This window comes from Anser brachyrhynchus (genome assembly GCF_964034855.1).
Source record: "Anser brachyrhynchus genome assembly, chromosome: 4".
Lineage (NCBI taxonomy): Eukaryota > Metazoa > Chordata > Aves > Anseriformes > Anatidae > Anser > Anser brachyrhynchus.
In genome coordinates, this window is record NC_137698.1 from 46261825 (window position 1) to 46275195 (window position 13371).

The 13371-nt window shown below is 35.1% G+C and overlaps 1 protein-coding gene across 10 annotated transcripts in view; it reads left to right on the forward strand.

The window, feature by feature from the left end:
* Positions 1-13371, forward strand: part of PDE5A (phosphodiesterase 5A) — a 135250-nt gene that overhangs the window by 73988 nt on the left and 47891 nt on the right. For all 10 annotated transcript variants that reach the window (XM_080591622.1, XM_080591621.1, XM_080591624.1 and 7 more), the window contains 2 exons: positions 9963-10545; positions 12037-12126. In XM_080591622.1, the coding sequence (XP_080447748.1) occupies positions 9963-10545; positions 12037-12126 (673 nt within the window). The remainder of the gene's footprint in view (positions 1-9962; positions 10546-12036; positions 12127-13371) is intronic.

Below are 13371 nucleotides of genomic sequence, written 5' to 3' on the forward strand. Positions count from 1 at the left end.
AGGGTTTCTTACTGCACACTTAGGGGGTTCAAGAAGTCCTAAATGCCTGGCTCCTACTAAACTTAAGCAATATATTTTCTTGCTTTTTGTTTCAGCTCCTCTTGTTATTTTTCCTCTTTCAAAGTTTTAGAATTGCATATCATATTTTGGCTTCCCAGAAAGCAGAAAAGTCTTCAAGCAAAACAATACTTATTTTAGATTGCCTTGAGTTTACCCATAGTGTTGTTTAAAGACACTTTATAGCTCATGTTCAGAAGCTTTAAAGTATAATTTGATGTTATTGTCACAAAACTGTACTGCATTTACGACTGAATCTTGTTGCCGTTTTTGTCTTTCTAAAGTTCTATCATTCTGTATTTCCTTTAAAAAATAACCCATGCATTTTCACGGTCAAACTTTATACTTATTTTAACCCTCTGTGGAATACTTGTGTATTTCTAACTTCCTGCTTGTCCCTACTCTTACAGATATGAGAGGGATTCTCTTTTGGTGCTCTTTGCGATCACAAGCAGCAGGCTGCCAAAACAACCAAAGTAAAAATTCTTCTCGGTTAGAGACATCTGCATTGTTCCAGACAGTTTTTGTCTGGCTTCCTAAATGTATGGCACAACAGATATAAATTATTAAACCAACTCTCGTATGTCTCTCACTGGAAATAGGGTTATTTTGTTATAAATACATCTTGGCTTATTAAACCAGGCTGGGAAATATTTACAAATGAATTAAGGTGGGGTGGTTTTTGGAAAAATAAATGTCCTTAACAGCATGGTACTTCATAGTGCTTCACCGAGGATTCCAGAAGTGGCATTTACTGGGAACCTGCACTTTGCTGGAATTCAGAGATTGCACAATTTGAATATATCAATTACATTTATTACTTTGAAAATAACTCAAGTACAGTCGTTGTTTTTTCTTCTTGGTGGTTGGCGGACAATCAGTTTGTAATGTGCTGCCTGGTGTACTTAGGACACTTGCCTTCTAGTCTCCGTGTCTAGAGGGCTTTTCAAAAATGCCATTCCTTTTGAGCTGGCTATTTATGTTTAATCTCATAAATATTATCCGTAAGGATGTCCTTGCTTTGTTTGGTAATGTGTGCTTATTTTTTTCTAATTGAAAGGAAATTATTTTTTGAGCAAGTGTATGAAAATTCAGACTATCAAAGACATAAGTATATAAAATTTTCTGCACTGAAATGTGTTTTGGTCTAGCTTTTCTTAAAAAAAAAAATGGTTTATGGAAAAAATACTAATCCTAAGAATATACAAGTATGAGCCATATTCATCCTTAATGTGACCGTGGTAAGTAGGCAGTGGTTTTTAAACTTCTGTGATTGAAGGACCCCTTACAACTTTCCAGTGGAGGCACAGAATCCTATGCAAACTGTTCAAATATACTGAAAGTAGATTTGCTTTTCTAAGTTACTTGATGTGAAGCATTTACAAGTGGACGGCAGACCCACTGATTCTTTGGACCACGTCTAGAAAACCACAGGAAGCAGTGGTGTTAATGCAGGGATTTGAATGTTTTCTCCCACTTACCTCTATTAGATATTTACAGAAAGAAAGGAGTACAGAAAAAAAAAAAAGATTTCTATGAAATCTTAGAAAGCTTTCTTGTAGGTCTAACGATCTCCATAGTTATTTCATTTATAAATAGTCTCCATACCCTTTTGCATTTCTTGACAACTGCAAAGTACATCCCAAAATATTTTAATCTCCTGATTTCTTACCCTCCTGAATGTTTTTTGAATGTTATCCACGTTAATGAAGTTGTAAATGTGATTAAGTATTTTTGGCGTTTATTCTTGGAAATAAAGTTAGGTCTGAGCCTGAGTATTTTGGAAACAAAGTTTAAAACAGCAAATACTGGATACTGAAGAAAATATCATTTGAGAAACAGTTATAAATTGCTAGTAAGTGATTTCTATCTTTAATTCCCAAAAAGCTATAAGCTTTTCCTACACAAAATCTTTGGCATGAAGGTAAACTAGTCAGCAGATAGTACTGAGCATCTGCAAGAAGAACAAGTTTTTAGTACTTACTGTTTGCCTTAGGCAATCAAGAAACAAACAGGCATGTCAGCACATTAACTAAAATACTACTGGTGAACCTTAGTGGCCAGATAGAAAATAAGGTGGACTACAGTTAACATCTTCCTGCCTTCTTTGGGTTCAGGGTAACTTTAGTATTGTATTACAGTGCTTGTGGTAATACCGATAGGTGTTTGAAATTCATTTCCATTCTTGTTGCTGTTAATAGGATGAATTTAGAGAACAGGGTCTAAATTTATGGCAACGGGAAAGAAAGTGGAGTTGAGGTATATGTCACCCTTGTGGGAGACAAGGAAGTTAGACACCTTTCTTTTATTTTTAAAGTTGTAGAAGTTCGTGAAACTTTTATGTTGGGGATCTGTTGAATCTTCACAATTGCCAACTGCTTACATGAGGAGGAAATTCATGTCTTTGCACAGGATTAGTACAAAGACTACGGATATAAAATAAAAATACCACACCAATCTGTTTTTGAAGCTGAAGGGAGGCTTCTAGGGTGTAGAAATTTTGCTAGCTAACAAGCACAAGGATAAAATTCATGACATCACCTGTGATGTCGTCAGATCAAAGGAAGTACATTTAAATATCATAGCCTACATTCATGCTTATTTGAATGCTAGATTAAAGTTGAACTGTGTGGAGAATATACGATCCAGAGTAAGAAACAAAACCAGTTTAGACAATACATTCTTGACTTGAACTAATATGCAACAACCTGTTTTCATTTTCAGCGTTAAAGAGAAGGCATTTTGCTTTTTTCATGAATAAATATAATTAATAAAATCACAAAATACAAGTCTTTCTTTTCCTTACTGGCAAAGAAATGTATATTTATATGGAATGCATCTTGATTTATGAGATTTACTTTTTTTTAAAAAAAAAAAAAACAAGGGGGTTGGGGCAGCATTAAGTACAAAAGGAGCTATTTACAAAGTGCCAGAAAAGAAACCCTGATCAAATGGCCCTTGTGAATTACTCAATGGTTGTAATTTCACATTAGGTCTGGCACTGAAAATATAGCCACAAAATATATTTGCTTGGTAAAAGATTTATATTTTCCCATTTATTTGTGCATTATGGTGAACTCACCCCAGCACAGAGGGCCAGCCCAAAGCCTCTGCACCACTTAAATCCTACTTAACCCCTGTTTTGGGACTTTAAGTGGAACTGAACCAGTGCCTAAGATTTATGGGAAGTCTCCAGGCAGGTGTACACTTAACTTTTAATCAGTCATTCACCAAAGCCACTGGCATTGTGCTATTGCTTTCCACAACAAAACAATTAGATCCATGGTTATTTTTAAGATTTTTTTGAGTCTGCAATGAGAAGTAAACATTTGGAGGAGAAATAAAGGGTCATGTTTTAGAATTTGACCTTCAGTCTCTGAGGATTTACTGTGTCTTTCTTTATACTGTGAATAGAAAGTTCGTTTTAGGGAAGACAGCAATTCTTGTTAAAAGTTAGGCTTGCAGTTTTCTTAAAGAAAACGTGAAAATAGCTGAGAACAGTCTGTTAATGAGTTTCCTGTTTCTAATACTTTTGCTTCAAATAATAAATTGACCTCTGCCTCCTATTTTAAAAATAATATGAGCATCAGACAAGATTTATATTATTTCATAGCTCCAAAAAGTTATTTTACTCTTTCGTGACCATGATTTGAGTCCAGAATCAGAATTCTTCATTTAGATCTGTATTCGAATTGAAATCCATCGGACAACTTGCATGTTTAACATTAAATATAAGTTTATATATTTAACCAAGTTGTGCCCAAAAATTGACATCAACTTTAAGTTGTATTTTGTCTTCACAAATTGTTTGCCTACCACATAGGAATAGCACCTCTAGTAACTATAACTGGACAAGGGTTTAAGGAAAAGCAGTTATTGTCTCTCTTTTTTTTAGTTCATGTGTAAACTGTAAAAATGTGTTATTTTTAGTATTTCCGTTTAATGAGGCCTTGCACAGTTTTTTTAAATTTTTCCATAGCTAGAAAGGAGACAAAAACACTTCAAACATGATTGTGAAATAGGATGTACTAGAAACAAAATGGAAAGGCAAATTGAATATCCAAGATGCTTGTTGTGAATTTCATACTCATTTGTTAAAATTGAATAGATTTCAATTTGTTAACCCTTTAAATGATTTCTATATCTAAATTATGTCAAGACATGGGAAAGAAATTTGAAGACATCTAGTGGTTACATTAAGGAAAGCAATTGAGAAATAGATAACAGGCTAGGCTTGAAATATTGTTGACTTCAACACTAGCAGGATTAGGCCACAGGAACTCAGATACTCAAAAGCTGCCATTCTGTAGTAGACAAGTTTGGATTGAATCCCTCTCTTGAAGTGTATTATCAGTAACTGCTAGTTTAAATGAAAAACTAGCAAAACATTCTACACAACTGCTGAAATATTACATGTTGTATACCTGAACGATTTATGAGCAACAGAGAAAATGTATGGGAAGTTATTTGTTGTTTCACTAAAATCCATTCAACATTTGTTACTTTCATGGTACAGTAATTATTATGTATCTTTGTCCAAGATGAATAGGATGCAGCATACTATCATAGTTGCCTCTCAGTATTATTTTTGTGCTCTGTTTTTGCAGATTTTGTCCAACGATTCTAAATGCTTACTGAATGGTCACACGAGTATGGTCTTACATATGTGAACGTATGAGCAAAGCAACTATAATTTCGCTGTTACTCTTTAAACATCTTTACCAGGTGGTTTTGTTTTTTTTGCCTTTTTCTTTTTCTTTCTTTTTTTTTTTTGAGAAGTATGTGGTGTATTCTGAAGATAATCTCAAGGACACAAAGATGGGTGCAATAAATTATTTAACGTTACCAGTGTGTGAGTAGAATAGTAATTAGTGTCAGGTCAGCATGTTTTGATAAGTAAGGCACAGAAAAATCAAGCTGAGGTTCTTTTGAGGTATAACTGCTTGAACTGTCTCAAGCCATGTCTCCTCCTTGTGCCTATGTTTTCTCAACCACTGATTTTTTCTATTTTTGTTGCCTATTCAAATTGCAAACCTCTTGCTTCAAGGACAGTTCTACTTCCTATACAATCTTTAACACACCAGGGCCAGAGTCTTAGCTCTTCTGAAGTTCCTGAGTGATAATACAATGCAGATAATACGTGTGTAGTTGGATACAAGTGATTACAAAGAGGATCACACAATCTTTTTTTTTCCTTAAAATGTTTTATCTTCCATTGTATTTTCATCTGCTTCTCATCCCCTCTTGAAAATTCCTCTCAAATTTTATCATCTGCTGATGAGATCACCTGCCAAATTCAGCAGTCGGTATTATCATGATCCTTTGAAGTTGAGAGGAAAGACTGGAAGAAGTGACTAAAGAATGATTACTTCGTAGTTGTGCTTATGAACTCCGGAATAAATCATAGCTTGCTCAGGTGGAAGCTCATAGCGCAGTAAAAGACCATAGTGCAGAGAAGGATGTATGCAGCAAATGAGGAATGAGTGCAGATGTCTGTATCTCCTTAACCTGCAGTGACTAAAAAGCTTTGCTGTGATGGAAACATTGCATTGGTTTTAACTATCTGTGTAGATCACTATGAATCAGTATCTGCTCCTGTTTAACACACTGCTGTAACTTCTGAACTTACTTTCACCTTAACGTAATTTTTGCAAGGGTCTGGTCCTTACCGTCAGCTCTTAACAACGCCAATGCTTACTGAAGGCTACTTGTATGAATAGAGTGGTCACAAGTGTTTGTTTCTTCACGTAGTCCTTTCAAAATCACATCTTAGTCACATTTAGCACTTGTTACTAATTTCCAGTCACTTAGCTGTGGTTCAGTATGTGTCTGGTATCAGATACTTTGAGCTAGCCCCGTGCTGAGAAAATAGTTGTTTGTAATAATACTTGCCATACATTGTTAAATAGGATAGAAAGTCAACAAGCAAATGTACGTCAAGACTTCATCTCATAGATTTGAAATAGAGCTAGAATATGCCAGTTAATGTGAAATGCTAGTTCTTCCACCCATAACTGTATGAGTAAAACGAGCTAAATAGTTTCCTTGTTAGAAGAGGCATTCAGTAAAGGTCAGTGAACACTGTTCTTATTCCAGCTGAATTTGAGCAGCTTTCCTGTTGCCTAAACTAAAATGCCTAAATGGTTTGAAGTTGAAAACCATACTTTAAAATGCATAGCTAAGGATTTTTTTGTTGTTGTGAACCTACAGAGCTGTTTGAAAATTGCACACTGTGTTGGCAATTTATTGGACCATCATCTAAGGGACATTAAGGGGGAGAGGAATATGTTGCTTGTAATTATGCAGCTTCACATACAGTTCTGTTCAATGTCAAAGCATTGTATAAGTAATGCAGACAGCTAACAAGTAGCCAGTCCTTATTAAAGAAATGTAATTACTTTCACTGGAAAGGCTTTACAGTTATGTTGCACATCCCTCAACAACCTCCAGCAGATAGAGAAACATTAGAAATCTTATTTTACACAGTGAAAAGCCAAAAAGGTAAAAATTAAATTATTTCATGGCCACAGTGTGAGAATTGGTATTAGAATTCAGCATATATTGTTTTTACTGATTATTATTACTACAGTGTTAAAGCCAGAAGACATCATTACACAAAAGTAAAGAAGTAATAAAAAGGCAAGTTTCAAATGATAAACCAAATTTCTGCTTTAGCTTTTGTTTTGTCCATAAGGGGCACCTGAATCTTTTTCTGCCTTATGTCTTGTATCAACATACCCACCCATGTAAATTCAGTGTAAAACAGAGCTAACCAAAATGGTAGCATTTTATATTCTCACTTCCTCATGTGTAAATAAGCAGAAAATCAGATTACTCTAAAACTGCTGTCACTCAGCAATAGTACAGGTTCACACCGATCCGTTTCCAAACGTGCCTAGACAAATCACTGTACCTAATTGCTGGCTAGTTGAAGAAAGCTTCCATCTGGTTATATGTTATTACAGTCTCTTTTAAATCTTATTTTACATGGATGCCAGTCCTCTATGTTCAAAAATCAAGTCAGCATGCACAAATGTGAAACTGGCTCGGCTCACAAGCCCTGTTTTCAAACTATTGATCATTCTCTATTTACTTTTCTGTGTCTGAGACTTTACATGCACACGGCTCGTGTTTTCAGGTTTGTCTCTGAAGCCTTAGTGCTAGATGCTCAATTTTGTTTAGAAAAAGCTAAAATTTCCAAGTAATTGCTTCTGTTGAAGAATCAAACAAAAAGAACCCAAATAAAAAGCACATGTGATGACAAGTTATAAGCACTGATTTTAGAAGTTGTACTGTGCTTACTTAAAAAATTTTGCATTTTGTTCTCTTTCTTTTCTTAAGGATATTTTTGGTCATTTTCATTACTATTTTTTATTCTGCTTTCTCATTCAAGTTTAAAATGAAAAATCCAAATGTTATCAAATGCTAGCTTCTTATTTTGGCTCTCACTGAAACAGCTTTTGCAAGTGTGATTTTGCCCTGTGCAAATTATATTATGTATTTCAACAATACATGGTCGCAACTCCCACATCTGGTATTTATGCTGATTAAGTACTATCAAATAATCTTGTTAAAATCATAGTCTTAATAATAAATTAATTGCTCCTTATGTTTCTTCATTGTGTGAAGTATGTGGATGAGATGACTTCACAAAAAGTATATATTGCTGCTGTAATCAAGAAGGATCACTGGTAGCTTTTATGAATATACTTAAAAAGCAGAGTTTACTTCCTTTACTAATAAGTAGCTAAGCAATGAACCAAAACCCTTTGAGAATAACAATGGAATTTCATTGTGTTCTCTGGCACCATGTTTCCAGTAACTGGACTAGCTTTGTATTGCTGGGAAATTTATAATAGATGTTGACTGAGGTATATTACTGCTACGGTAAGCGCTGTTCCAGGAGCTTCATGGAAAATGTAAAAACAAGGAATGAAATTCTAGCTCGGTGGAACTCTGAGGCAAAACTCCCACTGCCTTAACTGTGTCCAGCATTTCATTCAGTGGTTTTGGACAAAGACCCTTACAACTCAAGACTCTCATCTTCAGAAGATTCACAGATGTGCATCACACACGTGATGTGTGACCACATTGACCGTTCAGCCTTGAAGGTCAGTGAGGCTATGAATGATATTACCCATCTGTGTAAGGTTTTGCATGATGATGAGGAAAAAAAATAGTCTACCTACTTATTCGGAGTTGCACTGGTGTGAATAAGAGAAGGACTTGGTTTCAGTGCTGTATTGAATGGGATCTGCCTCAAAAAAAAAAAAAACTTTTTTTTTGAGGTGGGGGCTAAATTATTAAGTAGTTCACAAAGAGGTGGGATGGGTACAGTAACATAATGACTTTCTCTTGCCCAAGTGCTCTCTTTACACTCACACTGTTTGCTAAATGAATTCAATTTTTCATAGTATGTTTTCCTACAGTTGAGGCCTCCAAATTGTATGTGATTGCAGAATCTGAGAAACTCTTTCACAACATAAGACAAATAAGTCTCCTGTTATGGACTGTTTCTTAATAAAGATAGTATTGGTGGATTTTAGATTTTAATCAGCTATATTACTCTGAATTAACAACTAACTTGCATCATTGCATTCTACAACATAGATGAAGCTGTTCCATAAGAAAAAAAGGCTATGTACTATCATTTACAAATTTAAGATATACTAATGCATGTAACTGATCAGAGGCTGACTAACCTGATTAATTTCCATGGTTTCATTCAGCTTCAGTCTTGAAATTCCTGTGGTCTGCTGAGCAAATAAAAAATATCCCAAATTTAAAATATGACCACCATGAAAGGCTTCCAGGAGATCAGACTTCTTAATAGGATATTTGCTGTTTGTAGGGCAAACATTATGTAATTCATAAAAAGCATTTCTTCTGAGAGCAGATCATGTGACAACGTTTCCTCACAGCATAAATGAAATTTAAAAAAAAAAAAAAAAAAAACGATTTTGGACAAGTAAATATTATAGTGATAAGAAAGTATAGTTGTGGGTTTTTTTTGATGTTGTATGTGTTTATGGATAATCCAAGATAGGCTGCATTTAGGGAGGATATAATTTAAGTGCTGGAGATTTAACATTAAAAATATATTTTAAAATTTTAGTATTAATTTTTAAACACTTCAAAAACATTATTTTGGGTTGAATTAGGCAATGAGTTTTATCCTCAAGGAACTTAAATGGGAGAGGTATGAAAACAACATGTTTTCATTGTTTTGAAGAGGTTTGAATTAGAAATATTCATGTTTCTTTCTGACAGTTTTTAAGCAAAGCTTGAATGTTGACTCAAACAGCATTTTTCATGAGTTGTGAGACAGCAGGGAAAAATAACTTAAAACAGTGGACAAACAACATAAGAACAACATAAAAATAGGAGAGGTTGCAGGTGCTTTGACAGAATTGAAGTTCAAAATTATCTCTTAAAACATTAAGAAATGGTCTAGAAAAATAGAATTAAAACAGAAAGCTTTGTTTTCACACACAATTTTATATATATATATATACACACACGCATCTTATAAATAATTCCATATCTTAGGAATGGGAAGGACTTGAACTTTTCAAGCACTAGATTATAGTGTAAACTTTTGATCTCCTGTATTCTGAAAGCTACAGAGTAAGCAGTCTTCCTCTGGCCTATTCATGTATTTCCTCTAGGTGGAAATAGTTTCCTTTGTACAGGGGATAAAACATTACAAACTTAACCTAGGCTAAGTGCTGCCTAAAACTGAAGAATATTGGTAAATATTGATACAGAGGACCTCTAAAGGTGCACTCATGTCCACTGTATGAATAAGTTTAGTTATCCTCTTTGCAGTGTCGTCTTCAAATATGTGTTAGTTCCTAAAGATTTTTAACATATATTATTTACTACACTTTATTTTTGTTTTACAGAGAAATGGTTAATGCATGGTTTGCTGAGAGAGTTCATACCATCCCTGTCTGCAAGGAGGGAACCAAGTCTCAGAGTGAATCCTGTGCTTGTCACCAGCCTGCCTGTGCTGAGACCACCAACTCTGGGACGCCAGCGAGGAAAATCTCTGCTTCTGAATTTGACAGACCCTTACGGCCTATTTTTGTCAAGGACTCAGTAGGAGCAGTGACCTTCCTCTCTGGCTCTGAAAAGAAGGAACAGATGCCTCTGCAATCTCCAAGGATTGGGACCAGTGGAGGGGATCAGTGCTCAAGGCTCTTAGAACTTGTGAAAGATATTTCTAGTCACTTGGATGTCACAGCACTTTGCCATAAAATTTTCCTACATATCCATGAGCTTATAGCAGCTGATCGCTATTCCCTGTTCTTGGTCTGCGAGGATAGCTCTAACGAGAAGTTTCTTGTAAGCAGACTGTTTGATGTGGCTGAAGGCTCCACCCTAGAAGAAGCTTCAAACAGCTGCATTCGCCTTGAGTGGAACAAGGGCATTGTGGGCCATGTGGCTGCTATCGGCCAGCCTCTGAACATCAAAAATGCGTATGAGGTAAACCAAGAAAATCTATCTTGAACAAATCTTGAAACTAGAAAAAGCTGATGTGATTTTGTCATTTTAGCCTATGTATTTGGAGCTTTGTTGACTTACACCAGTCAAGAGACAAACCTGACACCAAATTTCCCATTAGAATAGACATATTACACAAGCACACAGATGCAGAAACTTGTCGCTATGACTAATGCTAGAGGAATGGTAGCATCAAAATCAATTATTTAAGTTTGACAGTCAGATTTTCAGCCCCGTCTTAACCAGTTACGTACACACCAGTATTTACATTTCTAGCTTTGGACACATAAATGTTTATGTATAAGGACATAAGATACTTCCGCACCAAAATGAATGAAGTTATGAGCGTGAGTAACTATTTGCAAAACTACGGTCCTGAGACTGAAAATAATTTTGAGAAGTTTATCATATCTGGGGCACAAAGAGCAGGATCTGAATGAATAAGAACAGGGTGAGGCTTTGAACTGTATAGCAGTCTCCCAAATGAAATAATACTCTGCAATATGCATAACTTAATGCAAGGCTAGATGAAAAAAGAAAGAGAATCCAGCACTGGGAGAGGACCTGTCTTACACCTCCTCTTAACATCTTTTAATTCCAGGCTCTTTGGATATGCTGATTTTGTGCTTTGAATCTAGGGATGATGGAAAATTTAATTAACTAATACAAGCATAGAGAGCAAAAAATTACCACTTCTGATTGATCATCTCTTGGTTAATCTCAGCATGTTTACAGAATTGGGTACCATTACCAAGCACTATTCTTCAGAAGCAGCAAGGAGCACAGTATGATTGCATATGTTGTTTTAATTTTCAGCAAACACTTGCTTTTTCACAAAGTGCCTAAATATTTGTTGATATGTCTTCAATGGGGCATCACCTATCCTTGTATTTTAAAAGTTCTTCCTTGTATTGAGTCATCATGCTCAACTTGAAATCAATTACCAGAGAAAGAACAGCAGCTATACATATATTTATATTTTAGTGAGAATTAAAGTTTTATAACAACATTCAGCTGAAAAAAAAGACGTAAGCGAGTAAAAGCAAAAACATTAACCACTTTCATGAAATTTTGTTTTTCTTTGGCCATATGTCTTTCAGTATGTTTCTGTAATTTCCTTTTGATGATAAAAGCCATACTGGAGATAGTTATTCCATGCATAAATTCTTTATAATGATGGTCTAAGCTCAAGAAAGGCTTCTCCTAAAGTTGTTTGTTTTCTTGTTCTTTCTGTCAGTTGTATTTATCCACAGGCACTCATGTTCCACATAAATGTTTTGCTGTGTTTTTTTTTTCCTTTTAACCCACTCTGACAGTAACACCTTTATATAATTATTAACTGTTACCTAAGATAGCAAAGGTTCCATTACTAGCTAAGTCAGATACTGTACTTTTTTAACCTTTAAACCAGGGAAGAAAAAGAAACAGTCTTTAAGCAAGTAGTCAACTAATTATTTTTTTCTCCTATATCAGGATCCACGATTCAATGCAGAAGTCGACCAGATCACGGGGTATAAGACTCAGAGTATTCTTTGTATGCCAATAAAGAATCATAGGGAAGAGGTAAGTTGCAGTATTGGGTTCACTTCATGTAATACTGTTTCCAGCTATGCTAATTCTTTAAACTTTTATTAGCTGTCAGTCATTATCTTACAGCATAAACCCATATCTTAAAAAAAAAAAAAAGACTGTGTGCTTATGATTGCTTGGACTTTTAATTTTATCTTATCTAGTTCAGTAATGTAAGCCAAAGGGAATTGTCAAGAAGAGTTTAACCCCCAGATGCAGAAGTAGAATATATGAATTTAACTCCAGAAGTGCTGTTCATGGTTCCTGTACCTAGTATCTGTCAGCATTAAAATTCTCTGCGGGTTTATTGGTCTATCTCGGCACACAGTCAGATTGCAATTAAGAGTTACTGTGCTTCAGCTTGGGTTTTATCTAGGTTATGTTCTTGAGAGTACATAAATTATTTTTTATCATTGTATAGAAGGTTTTTACATTCTGTTAACTCAGCTCATAAGTAATAAATTAAGAAACACATTAAGTGCTTAAGATCAGGCATTGAAAACACATGGCGTTGATGTGATTTTGAGAAGTCATTGATAAGTCATGTAATGTAAAGTCAAATTACTTCAAATATGAAATAATGTGAACTCTTGCATGTAGTTCCCATCAGTGCTACTTCTCACAGAAGTTCTCCCTTCCTACCTGATACCCTCCCTGATACTATTGCAGTAGGGAGAATTCTTATTACAAACTTAGGTCTTCTAGCATTGACCAGCTCAAGAGTACATTCAGTGAAGACAAAGCACAAAACTGGGATCGAAAAAAAAGCAAGCACCACTGTTCTACTTAGGGAGGTAGTTAGGATTTCTTAATTTGTTTTTTTTTTTTTGTGTGTGTGTGTATTTTGTTTGGTTTTTGATCCTGACTGCAGTAGCCTTCAGGTACACCATCAGTTCTTAGGATGCTTGCACAGTGTAGGATTCCTTATAGAGTGCATCAGAGCTTTAAGATGGAGACTTTCTCTCCTGTAATTCCTTTATTCTTCAGAGTGTTTATCATTTGCTTCCAGAAAGTTCAAACTCCAAAACCAAATGCTGCCAAGATTGTTTTGAAGATATCATACGTTCTTTTTCTTGCTTTTCCATTTTCCATAAACTCTTGACTGAGTTCATTTGTTGAATCTTACTGTAGCTGATCCAGACAATCAGCCAGGATTTCCTTTCTTAACCTACTGCAAATTTTGGTTTAAAATGTTCTTTCAATTCTTCCAAGGACAGAACTTGAAATTGACTTGAGTTG